We start from the raw sequence: 20,942 nt of genomic DNA, 5'->3' as shown, positions 1-20,942 counted from the left end.
TACACACACACACACACACCCCACCTCCCACATCTCCCACCACACATTTCACCTCCCAGATGGTACTTTGTGTTCAGCCTTCTGCTCCCTTCGCCTAATTTCATTACTTTGCACTTTTCTGAGTTGAACTTTAGTAGCCATATTCTAGACAATTCTACCAGCCTGTCCAGGTCGTTCTGTAGTCTCTGTCTATCATCATCTGTCTTGATTCTTCTCAATTTTTGCCTCATCAGCAAACATTGAGAGGAATGAGTCTATACCCTCTGTAAGATCGTAAAACATATATTAGAAACAGGATTGGTCCAAGTACAGAGCCCTGTGGGACTTCGCTGGTGACATCTCGCCACTCCGATGTCTCCCCCTCACAGTTACTCTCTGTTTCCTGTTGCTTAGATACTCTCTTATCCACTGGAGCCCCTTACCTTTTACTCCTGCCTGTTGCTCCAACTTTCGTAACAGCTTTTTATGGGTACTGTGCCAAAAGCTTTCTGACACTCCAAGAAAATGCAGTCTGCCCACCCTTCTCTTTCTTGCGTAATTTGTGTTACTTGGTCATAGAAACGTGTGTGTGTATACTCACCTAGTTGTATTTGCGGGGGTTGAGCTCTGGCTAACTTGGTCCTGCCTCTCAACTGTCAATCAACTGGTGTACAGATTCCCGAGCCTATTGGGCTCTATCATATCTATATTTGAAACTGTATGGAGTCAGCCTCCACCACAACACTACTTAATGCATTCCATTTGTTAACTACTCTGAAAAAAATATTTCTAACGTCTCTGTGGCTCATCTGGGTACTAAGTTTCCACCTGTGTCCCCCTTGTTTGTGTTCCACCCGTGCTGAAGAGTTTGTCTTTGTCCACCCTGTCAATTCCCCTGAGAATTTTGTAGGTGGTTATCATTTCTCCACTTTTCTGTTTTCCAGGGTTGTGAGGTTCAGCTCCCTTAGCCTTTCCTCGTAGCTCATTCCTCTCAGTTCCGGAACCAGTCTGGTGGCATACCTCTGAATCTTCTCTAACTTCGTCTTGTGTTTAACTAGGTATGGACTTCAGGCTGGAGTTGCATACGCCGAGATTGGTCTTACATTCTCCTTCCCCTGCCTCTGTCCCTCTCTCAACCCTCACCCACACATTCGCACCCCCCTCCCCCCCACACGCACGCACACACGTACACTGGGGTTAGTGTAGACTAACAAACGCTAGGGAAAAGAAAAGTGATCAAGCAAGATGGTAAGAAAACTGAACACAGGTGGAGGAGAGGAACAGGACGAGTCATAGATGGAGATGACTGTTCGCGCATGGAGGGAAATCACTGAGGAACTGAAAGACATAAGAGGACTCCTAAATAAATTGCAGAATGAACTAAGTGCAGAGCAAGAGGAGATAAACCTAAAAACAGGACCTCCTCAGACTGTGGCCCAGGGGACCAACCCCCAGGTACCAGAAGATGTAGCAATGGCAGGGACCCTTACAATGGGTGCCCCCTTTGCTGAAATGATGAAGAGCTCAGGAGCAATGTCCACAGTCAAGGAAATTGTAATGAAATCAGTAACCTCACAGGAGGCAGTACTCCTCGTACTGTCGTACTCCTATTGTGGTTGTTCACTTCGCAAAAACCTACACAGCCCCTAAATTGCTAGTGTCTATGCGTTGTGTAACACTTTGTACTGTTACTACACACTGATTTTCTTCCGTATCACTGTGATGTCCAGATAAATGACTACTTATTCGAGGAGCGCGGTCCCTACACGTGTTCTCTGTCTCTACTTTGTGTGTGTGTGTGTGTGTGTGTGTACTCACCTATTTGTACTCACCTATTTGTGCTTGCGGGGGTTGAGCTTTGGCTCTTTGGTGCCACCTCTCAACTGTCAATCAACTGGTGTACAGATTCCTGAGCCTACTGGGCTCTATCATATCTACATTTCAACCTGTGTATGGAGTCAGCCTCCACCACATCACTGCCTAATGCATTCCATCCGTAAACTGTGGCTCATTTGGGTACTCAGTTTCCACCTGTGTCCCCTTGTTCGCGTCCCACCAGTGTTGAATAGTTAGTCCTTGTTTTCCCGGTCGATTCCCCTGAGGATTTTGTAGGTTGTGATCATGTCTCCCCTTACTCTTCTGTCTTCCAGTGTCGTAAGGTGCATTTCCCGCAGCCTTTCCTCGTAACTCATGCCTCTTAGTTCTGGGACCAGTCTAGTGGCATACCTTTGGACTTTTTCCAGCTTCGTCTTGTGCTTGACAAGGTACGGGTTCCATGCTGGGGCCGCATACTCCAGGATTGGTCTTACGTATGTGGTGTACAAGATTCTGAATGATTCCTTACACAGGTTCCTGAATGCTGTTCTGATGTTAGCTAGCCTTGCATATGCCGCAAACGTTATCCTTTTCATGTGGGCTTCAGGAGACAGGTTTACTGTGATATCAACTAGATCTTTCTCTCTGTCCGTTTCATTAAGTACTTCATCTCCTATTCTGTATCCTGTGTCTGGCCTCCTGTTTCCACTGCCTAGTTTCATAACTTTGCATTTACTCGGGTTGAACTTCAACAGCCATTTGTTGGACCATTCACTCGTGTGTGTGTGTATGTGTGTGTGTGTGTGTGTGTGTGTGTGTGTGTGTGTGTGTGTGTGTGTGTGTGTGTGTGTGTGTGTGTGTGTGTGTGTGTGGAGGGGGGGGGGATTTTTAATGTGTGTTATGTTCTACTTGTGTTTTAGTTTTTAACTGTCTCTGATAGCATAAGGACATAATCACTAGAAATAATAATGATGAAAATATTTTCATAATTACTGAACTGGTTCCCCAGCAGTAGCAGCGGAGGGCGGCCCGTAGTGTTCCTCCTGCATGGTATTCTCCTCTCCAGCGCTGACTTTGTGATGAATGATCCGGACCAGGCATTAGGTGAGATCTAGTCATTAACGTTTGGGGTTATGGTATTTTTGTGCAGGGGTTGAGCCTCAGCTCTGGAACCTCTCCTCCTAGCCATTAGTTACCTAGTGAACGGGTTTCTGAACCTTGTGGTTTATGTATCCCTATTTACATATCAATTCATGTATTAGGCCAAACTCCGCCACTTTGTTCCCTTGCATATTCTATACCGTAACTTGGTATATATCCGTTTCTCCGTGTTCTTATCTGTTCTGCTTTAAATGAACTATTTTTTGTCTATCCTGAATAGTCCCTTTATTATTTTGCAGATGGTGCTAATGTGTTTCATTGCTTTCTTTTTGCTCTTTCAGTGATGTCAAGTAATTTCCTTTAGTATTTCTTCGTAACTACTAACTTTTGTCTCGGAATATTATATTTTCAAATGTCTTGATTATGATATTCGGATAGTACTCCTCCAATCTGGAAGAGTACTCCAGATTGGAGACATACTCCAGAACTTATCTGACATATGTGGTATAGAGAGTTCTGAATGAGGCCGTATATATATATATACATCTGAAGTTATCCCGAAAAGATGCCACAAAAGAAAGTTGGTGGGCTGTCAACACCGAGGCCTTTTTACTTGTCCCACTCCTGGGAGATTTACACTTTAGTTTGCTGCCTTATTCATATACCTGACTACATGTTCCTTCAAACCGTAATCATAACTTTGCAGTTATTTGAGTTAAACTCTTTCAGACATTTCATAGAGTTTTCTTTAAGTTTGTCAAGTTTCTTCAGTTTTTTACAGTTTAGTTTTTCTACGTATGTATCATTCTTATAAGTTTCGTTTCATTAACAAAATTTGGCAAAAGGAAATGTAAATCTTTGTTTCAAGCTGAAGCTGCATCATCACTTCCGAGTGATGATGCAGCTTTCCTTAGTTACTTGCAGCACAATTAGAGCTAAGCTAGGCACTTATTCAACTTTAATTAAGCGTACGATTCCACTGATTCAAATTTCCATAGTCCGTTACTCATGCTCAACACTTTGTCGCGTAGGATGTTATGCTATGTCCACACTAATGAAGTTCCTATAATTTTTATATCCACTACAATGAGAACACGATTTGAGGCTTCTGCAGACTTCAGATTTGGAATCCGTGTAGCAAAGGAGAACTTCTCTGTGAGCTCCAGATACATTTGTGACTTGGTCGAGGACAACAGATGTCTCATTGCGTAGGGCTCACCAGCCCATCCTCCTCTTTAGGTAGTACTCATAGTAGTGATGAGGACCATCGTACATATATTACCGAAAAAGACAATTAGAAAATAGAAATAGGTACTAGTGATTCTGTACAAACCCTTAAAAGGTATTGTATTGATGTTGCAACTAAAAGTTAATCTAATCTAACCTTACTAGGCCTAATACGCGCTTTCTGAGGCCTAATATAGCAAACATTTGCGAAACTAGGCCTAGGAATATACAAGTTTAGATTTTAGGTTTAATTTTTCTGTCTATAAAGTGAATAGTACCAAATTCTACTAATTGTCCATTACATCTATGTATGTATGATGGTTCACATAATTATATAAAGTACTATCTAAACAGAAGAATGGATTGGGTTCACACTACAGAATGACCTCATATCCTCAGACTCATGGAAGATAAGGTTTCTTCTTTAGTATAACACAAAGATGTGCAAAAGCCTATGAAATGACAACTTTCTTAGCTGACCAATCACAGAGCAGCTTCTCTGCTTATCAGGGAAATGTTTCAGAAGGTTCAAGAAATTTTGGACGATCGAGCATACATGACGGCACACCTTACAGTTGACCTGACTCACACTCGCCTGCGACAGGTCCCCTGAGAGATAAGTAGTTCACGCCTTCTTCCAAGCCTCTCTGAATACACCAACTCTCTTTCTACTAGTCACAGCTTCAGTACACACAACCAGATGCTTAACTTCTCGCTCTTGTAGAAGCCTGCAATGATGACCTACGATGGCCACCGTGGTGTCAACCATCTCCTTTCACCAGGGGTATCATCAGGTGATACCCAACGCGGTTGTCCAGACTCCATGCAAGGACTTTGCACATGAGTTCACAGGCGTTCTGTGCACTTTAGGCGCACAGAACACCTGTGCACCTAAAGTGAACAAAGAATACATTAGATGCATACTTTAGGTGCACCTCAAGCCACAAATTCACTCTCATTGCTCTATTTGTGTTTATCTTAAACCTTTCAAGATTATGGGAATTCCCCAACTCTCACACCATCCAGTCTTTTCTAACCGGTTTGGCTGATGTAACTCGTGTAACTCTCGTAACTCGTGTAACTCTCATGTCACTGCGCTGGATCCATATTGATGCTCAGTAAAGAAAATCTACTGTTCGAATTGCTTAATTTGTTGTCCTTTGTTTCAGCCTATCTTGTAGTTCGCTAAGAAAGCGTGCTAGTGACACTCGTCTGTAACTCAGTGATTTTTGTTTGATTTTTCCTAATACATAGGCTCACATACGGAATTTTCCAAGCCTCTTTTCATTGCAGTGTTGCATAAAATAATAAAAGGTGTACACATGGTTGTGACTGTCCTTATGCGTACCCAATCGTGATGTCTTGGCAGGTCCTAAGGACCGGTCCCTCTAATTACCCAAAGTTACTCATAGCTACCCGGAGCTTCCTAGCATTACATAAGTACTGAAGAAAAATTATATACTTACTCACTATAATGTTGGTACTGAATGTAGAACATGAAAAAAAACATATATTTACTCTGAAATAATATAATTTAATAACGAAATAAGACGAAACTGAGTGGCAGGTGACGCCACTTTTAGTCGACGCTCCAAGCGACAATGATGTAGCTTTAGGTAATTAGATGGACCCAATTTCGTTATAAAATTATACGGTTTCAGAGTAAAAAAATGTTTTTTCATGTTCTCCATTCAGCACCAACTTTATAGTGAGTAAATATATCATAGTTCTTCATTACTTACGAAATGCTAGGACGCTTTTGATAGCATTTACTCATGCATTTGTTAATATTTTTCTATGATCGGTAATAACTATCCTGATGATTGTTACCGAGAATGTAGTTTGTTAATACTTTTCGTGGGTGTATTAGGATGTATTAAATGCTTTACCATCATTGCAACGCCGTTAATAAAGTGGTGAGAATTTATTGCTAACGGTGTCTTTTTCGTTATTGGCCATCATTGACAATGATATGAGCTAATCACAGCTTTCTCCTTGCTGAAGGGTTCATGATGGCTGACGCTGGCTATGACGTCTGGATTGGCAACAACAGAGGAAACTTTTACGGCCGTCGTCACGTCCACCTTTCACCCGAGGAGCCCGAGTTCTGGGAGTTCAGGTAGGCTGTACGAAGCTTGCGTTTATTGACTACCGAAAGCTACATAAATCTCCAAAGACTTTAACTCGTTACCCATACACCCTACACATAATTAAAGTCTTGGCTCTGCAGGTAGGAATCTACTAGCCGTACGTAGTCCACAGGTTTAATTTTAACAATTACATTTGTAAAAAAAACATATGCATATACTTAAGTGTGTGTGTATTTACTATTTGTATTTTCAAAATTTGTCTGCAGAATCGAGCTATTAGCTCTTGGACCCGCGCCTTTCTATCCAACATATTTTAATGGTTATGCGCAAACACACACACACACTTACCGAGGAAGCAGCCCGTAGCAGCTGTCAAACTCTCAGGTACCTATTTACTGCTAGAACATGGACATCAGGGTGAAAGAAACTGTGTCCATTTTTTTCCGCCTCGGTCGGGAACCGGGCCCTTAGGACTTGGAATCCCGAGTGCTGTCCATTGAGCCGCGAGGCCCTTATATGTATACACCTAGTTTGTGTGTATTCACCTAGTTATGCTTGCGAGGGTTGAGCTCTGCTCTTTCGGCCCGCCTCTAAACTGTCAATCAATCATTTTTTTTTACACACACACACACAGGAAGCATCCCGTAATAGCTGTCTAACTCCCAGGTACTTATTTACTGCTAGGTAACAGGGGTATCACGGTGAAAGACTGCCTGGTTGAGCGGTCACCCCATAGGATCCCGCAACCTTCTGTGATTTACATTGATACCATAACCTAATGCTATCACACTCTTAACATAATGATATATCTCTCTCTCCTTATTCGCTGTCGCAGCTGGAACGAGATGGCTCGCTACGACATGCCTGCCATGCTGGGGTACGTGCTCAATGTCAGCGGGGCGGCCCAGGTGAGCTTCGTGGGCCACTCTATGGGTAACTCTCTCCTCTTCGCCATGATGTACTACTATCCCCATCTCACCTCCTGGGTCAGTCCTGTTCCTCTGTCATCATGTATTATTGTTTTTGTGAGCGTTGAAGGTATTTTTATAATGTGTTATTACAGTGTAAATAGACGTCTCTATTTTTTGTCAAAATATTATTGTGTTATTATTTTGTTGTCAACCCGCGCTTGATTGTTTCAAGCGCGGGTTGGACAAGTATATGAGTGGGATTGGGTGGTTGCAGATAGGAGGTGCCTACGTATGGGCCAATAGGCCTTCTGCAGTTACCTTTGTTCTTATGTTCTTATGTGTTGTTTCCATATATAAACTTAATGCTCTTCTTGTAAACATTATGTGGTGTTGTCTCTCCGTGTAAAAGATTATGCTGTGTTTTTTCTACTTGTAAACATTATGCTGTGTGACTCTCATGGTAAACGTTATGCTGAGTTGTCTAAAGCAGTATACTCTATTGTCTCACCTGATAAACATTATGCTTTGTTGTCTCTCCTGGTAAATATTACGCTGTGTTATATCTCCTTGTAAACAGTATGCTGTGTTGTATCTCCTTGTAAACAATAAGCTGTTTGTTTCTCCTTGTAAACATTATGCTGTGTTGTCTTTCCTTGTATACCATATGGTGTGAAGTCTCTCTTGGTAAACATTATGCTGTGTTGTCTATCCATGTAAACAATATGCTGCGGTGTCTCACCTTGTAAATAATATGCTGTCTACAAAACCACATTTATAATGTTACATCCCCTTGTAAACGTTATGCTCTGTGGTCTCTCCTTGTAAACAGTATGCTGTGTTGTATCTCATTGTAAACAATATGCTATGTTGTCCCTCCTTGTAAACAGTATACTGTGTGGTCTCTCCTTGTAAACAGTATGCTCTGTTATTTCTCTTGTAGCTGTGTTGTCTCTTCTGGTAACAGTATGCTATGTTGTCTCTTCTGGTAAACAGTATGCTGTGTTGTCTCTCCTGCTAAACAATATGCTGAGTGGTCTCTCCTGGTAAACAGAATGCTGTGTTGTCTCATCTTGTAAGCAGTATATTGTGTCGTTTCTCCTTGTAAACAGTATGCTGTGTTTTCTCCCCTGGTAAACAGAATGCTGTGTTGTATCACCCTGTAAACAGTATGCTCTGTTGTCTCACGTTGTAAACAATATGTTGTGTTGTCTCTCCTGGTAAACAATATGTTGTGTTGTCTCTCCTGGTAAACAATATGTTGTGTTGTCTCTCCTGGTAAACAATATGTTGTGTTGTCTCTCCTGGTAAACATTATGCTGTATTCTCTCTCCCTGTAAACAATATGTTGTGTTGTCTCTGTGGTTTATGGTCATTAAATATATTTTTTTATATCCACTTGTGCATTAATCCGCACAGCACACACAATGTGCACTCAGTTCACTCAGACTAAACTGGGTAAATACGTGGAGAGAGCTTGAACCAGAAGTCGCGAAAGCTGTTCTGTTCATATCTTCATGAGCAGGTAAAATGGGGTACTGGTTAATCGGAAGTTATATAGCTGGAATTGTACACGTACAATTCCCACGAGGTGGGTGCCAAGAGCTAGATATAGTTCGCCCCTCACACAATTAGGGAATATGAATTATATGAGGCTTATGTCTTGCCTTATTGCCTCGCCTCTTGCCGCAGTCTCCTTCCTAGTTTATATATATATTAAAGTTGTAAATAACCGTATAGCTTCACCATTCTTCTCTTGCTCTGATGACACGTAATATGTGAAGATATCTCATTTCTCTCAAATTATCTTTTCCATTCAGTAACTAAACAAAATAGGCTATATTGACCAGACCACACACTAGAAGGTGAAGGGACGACGACGTTTCGGTCCGTCCTGGACCACCCTGGTGTCTACTCTATTTCCTGTTCGTCTTGTTCTTTCCAATACTTTGTCATTCAGTGTAAGGCCAGTTTCGCCAGACTTATAAAACACAAGAGAAGTGTTAAGTCTGCAGACACCAACAATGCTCTCTTCTGTCATGTGAGGGATTCTAATCATCCCATTGATTGGTCTTCCTCCAAAATAATCTTTCCTGCCTCTACACTACACAGACGCCGTCTTGTTGAATCGGTTCTAATACACAATGTACCCAACATGAACTTGAGTCCTGGCTTTGTTGCTGTGGACTCTTCCCTTTCACAGTATATACTCAAATGCTCTAATCTTTCTAACAAACGTGACCTAACATAAGCTTACCTTTCCATTTATCTTTCTTTCTCTTTCCTTTTCTCTCTCTCTCTTTTTCTGTTCATTGTCTTCTCCTACGTTCCCTTGCTATCCTCTTCTTATTTCTATTGCTATCTCCATCTCATTCGGTGGTTATAATAGGAGCTATCTCGTATGGGTCAATAGGCCCTCTGCAGTTCTTATTCCTACTACTTCCCCTCTACTACAACTTACTTTGCTCCTCACCTCTCTCTTGCCTATTTATTGCCTGTCTCTACTTCCTCATCAATTAGGGGCTATTCATGCCCGTGCCACCTTTTGGGTGGCTTAATCTTCATCAATCAAATCAATTCCTCATCAAGCACCTCTCCTGTGACAGGTAAGTCCACTACGGGCTCACCATAGCCCGTGCCACTTGCCCCGTTCCTGTGCCAGGTAAGTTACGGGCTCACCATAGTCCGTGCTACTTGGAACTTGTTCCGAGTAGCTGAATCTATAACAACAATACAACAACTTCCTCATCACAATCGACTAGAGAATGGTCCAGGACGGACCGAAACGTCGTCGTCCCTTCACCTTTAGTGTGTGGTCAACATACTTTAGCCACGTTATTGTGACTCATCGCCTGGAAAATAGGCTATACTGATCAAACTTATATTGATGCTCCACAACACTAATATCTAGGTTAAGCCCGGAACGTCGTCGTCCCTTCACCTTCTAGTGTGTGGTCAACATACTTTAGCCACGTTATTGTGACTCATCGCCTGGAAAATAGGCTATACTGATCAAACTTATATTGATGCTCCACAGCACTAATATCTAGGTTAAGCCCGGCAAGCTAGAGCCAGATCGGAGTGTGAAGGTCATGGATATGTTGCAAGTCCGGGTACGGGCGTGCATCAGTTCCGCAAGTGCTTGTAGGAGGAGGATGTAGCCGTGTTGTCTTCCCTTCCGCCTCCTCGCGGCCTTCCACGTGACCTGTGTGATGGGGATTTTATAGCAACAAGTAGTTAGCTTTTTTGAACTAAACGATCTCAAAACTATATGACCTCCACTTCATATAGTCTAGGGTAGCTGCGCAAATGCAGATGTACCTCATGTATTAATAAAAAAAAAAGTGACATCTCGGGGCCTCATTGACCGTGTTGTTTTCCTTGTTTTAAGGTGCGGGTGATGGCGGCCATGGCTCCTGCGTCGTACATCCACCATAAAATGGGACCCGTCGGTTTACTTGCACACAACATTGACGTGATCGACGTAAGTATCAAAACAGAGAGAGAGAGAGAAAGCTATCAATGTATACCTAATATGCATTAACGATATGTAATAAAACTAATAGACTAATAAGTAAAATAATAATAATATTAGTTAAATATAATATTAATCATATATAATATCATTTTTATTAATATTATTATTATATAATAATAATATATGAGTTAATAAAATAATGATTACTATCATTATCATTATTATGATTTTAATATTACATTTATTATAACATATTTATGACATTATTTTAAATGTATTATTATTATTATTAGATCTTATGTATATTCTGGTATTTTAACTTGACTCTTTGATACCACAGAGCAACTGTGGCTGGTAAATGGAACAAAACTGTTTCGGGAACAGACGAAAATGACTTCATTTGGTGTGTCTAAATGGTGTGTGTCGGTAAAAAATCAGACCCTCAAACTCAAAAACTTTACTCATGTCTGTTTAATACATTTATAGTTTAGTATATTTTAACATATATTGCTAGATAAGTTTACAGTGAACAATTTACCTAAGAGAAAGTCATAATAACAACGTGACATGAATATCTGATGATGAGAAGGTTACAGGACTATTCTGATGTTAATGTAGGAAATATACAGTAGATGAGGTCATGAGGAAGTTCATGTACTTGCAAACCATTAAATGATACGGCAATACAGACACTAAAACCATACATAAATGAAGTAACGGGATATTGGAAAATGGGCTTAATAACATCAGGAACGTATCACGCCGCAGTTATAGTTAAAGACAATATAAAACACCAATTTATGCAACATATTTATCTAAAACTGCTTCCTGAAATTTAACCTTGCTTCGTTACTTCATTTTTTTTTTTTGATGGGGGTTATGCAGAAATATAAGGTAGATGAAGTTATTAATTTTCGATTTTCATAAAAATCATGTTACAGAAGTTATATAACGAAGCACATAAATGAATGCAAGCTAAGGGGCCCCAACCTTTGACCCACAACCAGAAGGTTCATGTTCCACCACTTTCACCTTCAACTGGTCCCACCAGTCAATTAGTCAGTTCCACCACTTACTCAGTCAGGCAGCCAGTCATACAACCAGCTTCCAACTTTCAACACACACACTGCATCCTCTCCTAGCCACAATGACCAACTCACTGCCTAAGGCTCTTATAAGTGTTCCAGTTGGTCTCAACGGCACGCTCATTATCTGTGTTCAGTACAGAAAGCGAAAGCCGGTCGTGGCCAATATTTTTGGTTACGATATGAGAGACATATATCCTGGGGCTCCAGTATGTTACTGATTGTGCCTGGGCTCTCACCAATTATGGGCTATCCCGGGTAGAGTTTTATTATGGGCTATCTTGGATGTTGTTCTATTATGGGCTATCTTGGATGTTGTTCTATTATGGGTTATCTCGAGTGGAGTTCTGTTATGGGCTATCTTGGGTGGAGTTCCGTTATGGGCTATCTCGGGTGGTGTTCTGTTATGGGCTATTTGGGGGGGGGGGCGTTATATTATGCTCTAACCTTAGTCGTGATCTATTACTGGAACATGAAACTAGAGCTTTTGGGTATTCTTGTGTTCGCGTCTGTGGTTTTTTCTCTGCGGCTGAACTGGAATATTCAGTTCAATCTGATCTACGTTAAAAATATAGAACACATGATACGTGAGAAGTCAGTTGACGACATTAGACAGGTGAAATTCAACCCTGAACTAATGACATATGAGAAGCCATGTTATAACACAAGGCAAATGAGAACACAATAAAAGAAAGGCCTCCATAAACACAAATGAGAACCTATGACACGTTACGAAACATTTCTGACGAGAATAGAATATATATGACACATAAGAATATAACATAGATCACTTGATTAGTATCACATGCTATATAGAAAACATATTTATGCAACACATAATTCATATAACACACGATTCATATAACACATGATACATAGAAAACATAATTATTGAACACATCATATATAGAAAACATAATTTTAAAACACATGATATATATAAAATACATGAAACGCGAAACATATGATGCACAGAAATCATGATACATGAGAACACATAATAGAAAATGAGAGGGAACAAAGGATAAAACTTAGCATAATATAAAATACAGGAAAACACAACATTGAACTGACACGAACACAACACAGATGGGACATGAACATAACAAAGAACGGACATGAAAACCATATGGAACGGACACGAACACAACATAGATAGGACACGGACAGAACAAAGAATGCACACCAACACAATATAGAACGGACACGAACACAACATAGAACGGTCTGATTTTTGGTCTGACGCCTAGGGATGCGTTGGGCGAGGTCACTCCTTACATTCTCAAAAACTAATTTACCATGATTGATTGATAAAGATTAAGCAACCCAAGAGGTGGCACGAGCATGAATAGCTGGTAGAATTTACCATGCTGTTTGTTATTTAAGATTCAGCTACTGGAAACAAAAAGTTTCAAGCAACACGGGCTATGGTGGGCCCTTAGTGGACTTACCTGGCACAGGAGCGGGGCTGTAACTTCCATTTACCATGATTAATAAAGATTAATCCACCCAAAAGGTTGCACGGGCATGAATAGCCCGTAAATTTGCTATGCTTTTGCACAGGCATATATTTTCATTGGGTGAGAGGGTACAGAACAAGTGGTTGAATGGCATAACATAGGGGATATTGATAGGGTATTACATGCATGAACAGAAGTGCTTAAGTACTTGCGCTGCTTGTGTTTCTAAGGCAGAGTCATTGGATCCTATCTGTACGTTGGATCGGAGTCTGGAAGTTGGTAGAATGTAACTATATGTTACATTCTGGTCTTGACTTTTTGATGAGTAGCGATTCGCTGATGTCAAATCTAATGTTGTCGTTATATATGTCGGTTATTTCAGTGTTACTTGTTAAGATGTCTCTGGTGATGGGCTAGTCACACAACGAGACCATCCCTAAGCTGTCTTAGCAAAGTCAAAGCAACGGTCTAGGGAATAACAGCACTTAGCTATAAATTGTCATCCACACTTCCATGGAAATAAACATTCAATTCACCTGGGCTCTAGAAAACTCGAACCGTGGACTCATGTGAGTCATAATAAGCTTCGGCTTCACACGCGTGGGCTCTAGGAGACTATCGAGTCTCCTAGAGCCCAGGTGAATGGAAAGCCATAAGCTACACTTTGGAGGCATAAGCAATTAGAAAATAACACTACCCAAGGATACTGTATTGTGTTACGCAATGATACGGACAAAATCTCGGTCTTTCGTGTGTCAGAGTCCAGAGAGAATTTAAAATAGTTTGTCAGTAAAGTTGTGTAGCGTTTTCTGTTATAGGCAAGTTGCGTTACAGTTCATGGAGGATGTATGACTTCATACTGCCCGGATCTAATATTGAGGCCTCCATAGACAAATATTTAATTTAACCTACAAAAAACTTTCAACACAAAATAGGGTCAACAATAGATAACTTTCATAAAAATCTCCACTAAATAGGGAGAAGCATTTGAATATTTGAAGCTATGAATTATAATATATAATTATAAATATCAGATAATAAAATATCAGAAAATAAAATATCAAATAATAATATATCAGATAATAAAATATCAGATAATATATAATTAAAAAGATCATAAAAATATCAGATATAAAATATCAGACAATATGAATTATTTCATATTTAATTCGTGTGAGTTTTTTCTCAAATTTCTCAATGTTCGACAATAGGAGTCTCATGTCAGTAGGTCATCAATATGTTCATTACCGGCACGACCAATGTAATTTTCTGGCAAATTTATGGTGCACGAGTTACGTGGTGAAATTATCAAATGAAAGTGCCAGATAAGGTGAAGGAAACTGTAATATCGACAGATGACATAATTTGCTGTTGAAAACGTTTAGTCAGTGTGGGAGATTGATCTGTACGGGCGTCACAATTGTGTTTCTTAGAGAGAATGTCTTTTAATTTATCAAGCTGGGTTATTAAAACATCTGTTTACATGTTGCCATTATGATCCAACTTCTGGCGGGTGAGGGTTACGTCGTAGGTGTTGAGAACACGACGTACTGAACATATGCGATACTGAAACAATAACAAAGAACAAAAACAAACGTAACTTAGGACATATGAAAACAACAAAAAAGAACACATGAACATGATATTACTATACAGTATGGCACTATTTTAGCATTATTATGATAATATTATACATTACGGTAACCTCTGGCTGGAAGAAGGGGCGGTAATAAATAATCTTGGTAATTCTACTCAGCATGACGATACTCTATAGCAGGAAAATATTATAGGACTATTATGGTTAAGGTGAAGGAAAGACACAATATATGTATACGTTAACAGTACTAAAAAAATATCGGATGTAACCTACATACTTTCTCAAGGTGATGTATACAATGTATCAGAGCTCAATAAACTGTACACCAGTTGACTGACAGTTGAAAAGCTGGACAAAAGAGACAAAGCTCAACCCCCGCAAGCACAACTAGATGAGTACAACTAGGTGATTTTCTGAACAAGATTCTAGGAGCGTGTGTTTATAAGTCTGATCACAGCGCCCCACTTGGCGTCCTTCATTAGCGCTGTGATCTGATTTATAAACGCCTTCTCATCCCCGTGACAGCTCTTTGGTGGCTTAATCTTTATCAATCAATCACTCGAATATTGTTCTGAACATTGTATACAGCACCTTGAGGTAGGGTGTAGGTTACATCTGAAAATTAGTTTTTAATTCTGTACATTTATACATATATTGAGTCTTTCCTTCACCTTCATTCAAGCACTTCGGCACTGAAGAAAGTTTCTCATTATTATGACAATATTAAACATCATTGTAATACTATACAGCATGTCAATACTATATAGCATGATAATACAGCATAACAATATTGTAGCATAATTATGATAGCATTATACATGATGACAATACTATACAGAATGACAACATTCTACAGCATAACTACTATGCAGCATTTAATACACCAAAGTTGTGTTGTACATATGAGTTTGAGTTCGTACTTCTTTACAAGCTTGTAGAAGAATTATCAATGTAATGAACTTTATTGTTTTGAGAAGTTGAGTTAAGGGACACGTTCCCCCATTATGAAATTAAAATTTATATAATATAAAGGCCCACAAATCATAATGTTTAAGATTATCACACGATGGTCCTGGAACTGTTTCATTAGTCAAGTTGATAATGATGGTAAATAACCTAATGACGCCTACTTAGCCTGGCTTGATTGTGTTACAGGGAGAGCTACGGAAGCAAGGCATAGTGGAGCTGTTCCGGCTGACCCCTGACCGCTCCTCCCTCACCAACTCACTCTGCGGACCACACTCAATTACTAACTTCATTTGCATCTTCGTGCACTTTATTATTGGTGGAGAGAACAGCAACTACCTGGACCGGGTGAGTACGAGGCCAACCTATGGCGTCGTCATGCTCTTTGCTTGCTTCTTACCATTATTTTTAGTAAAAAACGAATCCTCTATTTCTTGTATTTTTCTTCCTCCCGGAATTAAATACATTCTCACGAGTTTTGTTATTGTTGTAAACTGACTTTCAAAACTGATAACACCCGCAGGTACTATTGACGGATTGGATAAAATATGGACTCCTGTTCCAGGAAACAATTTTACGTTTTAGCTGTTGGAATTTTAAAGGGCATAGCTACAACGCTGTAGTCCAGCTATATCGAATACCCCTGCAAAAAAATCTAAACCATTGGTACAACACTGGAGTCTAGCTGCACCTAGACCACTGGTACAACACTGTAGTCCAGCTACACCTACACCACTGGTACAACACTGTAGTCCAGCTATACCTAGACCACTGGTACAATACCGTTGTCCAGCTACACCTACACCACTGGTACAACACTGTAGTCCAGCTATACCTAAACCACTGGTACAACACTGTAGTCCAGCTATACCTAGACCACTGGTATAGCACTGTAGTCCAGCTACATCCAGACCACTGCTACAACACTGTAGTCCAGTTACACCTAAAACCCCTTGTACAACACTGTAGTCCAGTTACACCTAAAACCCCTTGTACAACACTGTAGTCCAGTTACACCTTAAACCCCTTGTACAACACTGTAGTCCAGCTTTTTTCATTAATTACTTGATTGTTTCATACCTCTTCACGTGCGTGTTTCCGCCGACAGGAGTACTTGCCAGTTATCTTCGCCCACATGCCCGCGGGCACGGGGTTAAGAGTCTTCACGCACCTACTACAGATCCAAGCTGCTCGTAAGTTGCTTTTCTCATTCTTGTCCAACTCCTCACATCACATCTGCTGTTCTTCCTGAAAATTGTCGTTCTTAAGATAATTCCTATTGTCACCAGATACGCCATGCCTCTTCTCTTCCTTTATGGAGATTGTTTGATAATCTTCTTAATAATCTCCATTCTCTTATAATACAGAATTCAGTGCTTTGAATTCAACTTAATCATCAAACGTGCTTTCCTTTGATAAAGGCCTGCCCACTGACACACTATTCGAACACTTTTCCATTATATTTTTTTTTCAATTTAATTTACATGTTTGTCTCTTCTGGTTATATCCAATATATCTCGAATACCTCTACTTGCTAGTAGGAGTAAACATCGGAAATAATAAATTGAAAAGTTATGAAAACTGCATAAAATTGCCTTTTGCCCTGTTTGCTTCGTTCAGACACAGTTCGTATTACACTTTTATCCGAGTGGTATACATAATGTGAGACTGCCAGCAAAACGAGAATGTTTTCAGTTTTCGTGAATATACTTATTTTTCTTGATGACTTCGCTCTGGAATATTTCTTGTTGCCCGGTGTTGCACTTTCTCCAGGGCAGCTATGTCCTTCTGAAGATGAGGTCTCTATGATTGAATACAATAATCCAAGTGATTTTTGCAATCCAATTTTGCAATGAGATTTTTACATATTATTCACTACCGTTTTTTTCGTTAAAGTCAAAGGAACACTTGATTATTCCAAGGTTTGGTTACCTTTTTTGACTGCTGCTCCTACCTGTTGAGCGAATTTCAGTGAATAATGGAGCTCGACTCCAAGGTCATCTTCCTCACCAATCTGCTGCAAGGTAAAGTTATTAATTTGATAGTTGTGGCGCGGGTTGCTGTGCCCTACATGCAAGGTCTTGTATTTTTCGATATTAAAATGCATTTGCCAGTCTTCTGACCATTTGTGGAGTTCATGTCGATCCCTTTGTATGGTTTCGATATCAATTTAACGTCTCACTTTACCATAAAACTTAGTGCAAATTTGATGACATGGGTAGTGATATTCTCATCAATGTCATTATTTTGTTATGTTCTGTTAATATTTAGTAATGTAGGCGAAACATTTTTCTGATGCTTCCACCTTAATCTAAGTATGCTTTTGACATCGTTAAATTATTTCCGGCCCCGAAACTATTCATCGCTACAGAAATTTCAGGCGTGAAAGCTAATTTATTTCTTAAATGTACCTTTACTTTTCAGGCAAGTTCCAGGCCTTTGACTACGGCGAAGCAGAGAATATGGTGAAATACGGGACGACCTCGCCTCCCTCTTTCCCTCTCAGCCGGGTCAAGATACCAGTCGGCCTCTATTGGTCCCGTAACGACTGGATTGTGGACAAGCTGGTAAGAACACCTTGCTTCCCATTCTCGTGTTTCTGCAAGCTAAGCACTATCTTCGGTTGTAGGTTAAAATTAACCATCATATTAGTATTACTTTGTAGTTAGTTATTTTCCCCATACTCTTAGATATATTGTTTCCATTAGGATAAAATAAATAATTTGTAAAGGCATGTCTCCAATTACAATATTTCTACAACTATGTCTCTCTCTCTCTCTCTCTACTACCTTATCTGTGAATGTTCTCATTCAATGCTCTATAAGTTGCCAATGAGAGATCACGTGTTAGTAACTGTTGAGTTTCCTGTGTTGAGTGTTTCCCCCGTGCAGTGAACGACCCTCTCTTACCCTCCCTCGTGTTGCAGGACTTGAGGCAGACGGCGGCGGAGCTGCCCCGTGTAGCCACCAATTACATGGTCCCTCTGCGAGGCTTCAACCATATGGACTTCCTTTGGGCAGAGAACGCCTATTACCTTGTTTATCAACCCCTCATTCAGTTTATCAACGAATTTCAGTGAATAGAAAGTCACTATAAACTTATTGTGTGCATTGAAACCGTATTGCATTATATATTATATTATATTATATTATATATATATATATATATATATATATATATATATATATATATATATATATATATATATATGTCGTACCTAGTAGCCAGAACGCACTTCTCAGCCTACTATGCAAGGCCCGATTTACCTAATAAGCCAAGTTTTCCTGAATTAATATAGTTTTCTCTAATTTTTTTCTTGTGAAATGATAAAGCTACCCATTTAATTATGTATGAGGTCAATTTTTTTATTGTAGTTAAAATTAACGTAGATATATGACCGAACCTAACCAACCCTACCTAACCTAACCTAACCTATCTTTATAGGTTAGGTTCGGTTAGGTAGCCGAAAAAGTTAGGTTAGGTTAAGTAGGTTAGGTAGTCGAAAAAACATTAATTCATGAAAACTTGGCTTATTAGGCAAATCGGGCCTTGCATAGTAAGCTGAGAAGTGCGTTCTGGCTACTAGGTACGACATATATATATATATATATATATATATATATATATATATATATATATATATATATATATATAAATTCAGCGCCTCAGTGTCGCAATCCAGAGGGGGAATGCTCGCTGCATCCTCGGCTTCCTGCCCGGCGTCGGAGGAGTTCGAGGAAATCTACAGCCTCTAGGAAGCGAACTTTTTTGTGTGTCATTTTAATGTTCATTTTTTGTATAAAATCAAATATGTAACTGTATAACCTTGCATAATGAAGTGTACACCATAAAAAAGGGGGGTGGTAGGAGAAGCGAACACTCTTACGTATTCAGAGAATGCTTGCACCACTGTGCAATTTATTTCCTTTGACTAATCGCCTAAATGACTGTATACAGAGCTACTGTTGACTGAACGCTCTCGTGGCTGAAGAGTTCCTGCTAATTGTATACAGTGTTCCTGTTGACTGGTCGCCCACATGACTGTATACGGTGTTCCTGTTGACTGGTCGCCCACATGACTGTATACGGTGTTCCTGTTGACTGGTCGCCCACATGACTGTATACGGTGTTTTTCTTAATTGGTCGTCTACATGACTGTATACAGTGTTCCTGTTAACTGGTCGTCTGCATGACTATATAGTGCACTTGTTGAATGAATGCCTGTAATCAGTTGATTAGTCTCATGCATGCTTCTGTTGTCTGAAATTAATATTACGAATGTTTATTCACTACTAATTCTGTGGGAAACTTGAAAAAAGACTGTCTGACTTATAATTTAAATCTCGTTCTACAACAGTACAAACAATGATTGCCTATTTATGAACAATACCCCCAGCAACTGCTACTGTGCTCACTCACTATAAAGCGAGCGTAAGCGCTTACTAGTCGACCAATTATTAGGGCGGGATTCATACCAGTAGGTCATGTGAGAAAGTCGCTGGCATTGGCGACAAACTAGTTGGGATATAGTAATGCCTATCAAACTAGTCGTATTTTCTGGTCATGGTAACAATATATTAAAAATTCATGAAAAACATAAAAAAAATTGCGTAAATTGAATATGCTTCTATTAATAATGTGTCGATGCTTGACAAGCTGCTGTCTTCCTGTTCCGGTCGAGGGTAATAAGAGATGGTGGCCCTCATGCAAATTCAGATAAATATCCTAATTTATAATACGAAGGCAACGTACAGAGAAAATGTTTCAGGGTTTTTTCACTCTACTCCAAAAATCCAAACCATATGATAAGAATTTATTTTCTTAACCTCAACCTAAAAAAAAAATTAATTGTGTCGGGGGACAGGAAGTCAAAGTATATTTATTCACTTTAGGCTTATATGGTAGTCCCCAAACTCCCAAACCAGAACTTCTGCATATCTATTTAAAATCCTAATTTCTACAGCAAATATTCACCAGTAGGATGTGTAGAGCCGAGGGTCTTCAGAATGCTTTATCAAGTCTTAACGTTGACCATGGAACCATATATGTATGCGTTAATGTGGGTACCCCTGGTGTATGGCATTATTGTGGGTACCCTAGTGAATGGCATTAATATGTGCACCACCCTAGTGAATGGCATTATTGTGGGTACCCTAGTGAATGGCATTAATATGAGTTCCCTCTGGTGTTTGGCATTAATATGAGTTCCCTAGTGAATGGTATTAATATGAATATC

The 20,942-nt window shown here is 39.8% G+C and overlaps 1 protein-coding gene across 2 annotated transcripts in view; it reads left to right on the top strand.

Moving 5' to 3' along the window:
* The window catches only part of LOC123764918 (lipase 3), a 27,839-nt gene extending 9,020 nt beyond the window's left edge, over window positions 1-18,819 (top strand). For both annotated transcript variants that reach the window (XM_045753114.2, XM_045753115.2), the window contains exons 4-11: window positions 2,804-2,898; window positions 6,127-6,241; window positions 7,048-7,198; window positions 10,512-10,604; window positions 15,896-16,054; window positions 16,815-16,899; window positions 18,131-18,273; window positions 18,633-18,819. In XM_045753114.2, the coding sequence (XP_045609070.1) occupies window positions 2,804-2,898; window positions 6,127-6,241; window positions 7,048-7,198; window positions 10,512-10,604; window positions 15,896-16,054; window positions 16,815-16,899; window positions 18,131-18,273; window positions 18,633-18,785 (994 nt within the window). In that variant the 3' untranslated portion in view covers window positions 18,786-18,819. The remainder of the gene's footprint in view (window positions 1-2,803; window positions 2,899-6,126; window positions 6,242-7,047; window positions 7,199-10,511; window positions 10,605-15,895; window positions 16,055-16,814; window positions 16,900-18,130; window positions 18,274-18,632) is intronic.
* Window positions 18,820-20,942: the final 2,123 nt, after the last annotated feature.

Source organism: Procambarus clarkii, chromosome 48, assembly GCF_040958095.1.
Source record: "Procambarus clarkii isolate CNS0578487 chromosome 48, FALCON_Pclarkii_2.0, whole genome shotgun sequence".
Taxonomy (NCBI): Eukaryota; Metazoa; Arthropoda; class Malacostraca; order Decapoda; family Cambaridae; genus Procambarus; species Procambarus clarkii.
This window is presented reverse-complemented; position numbering and strand designations above follow the sequence as displayed.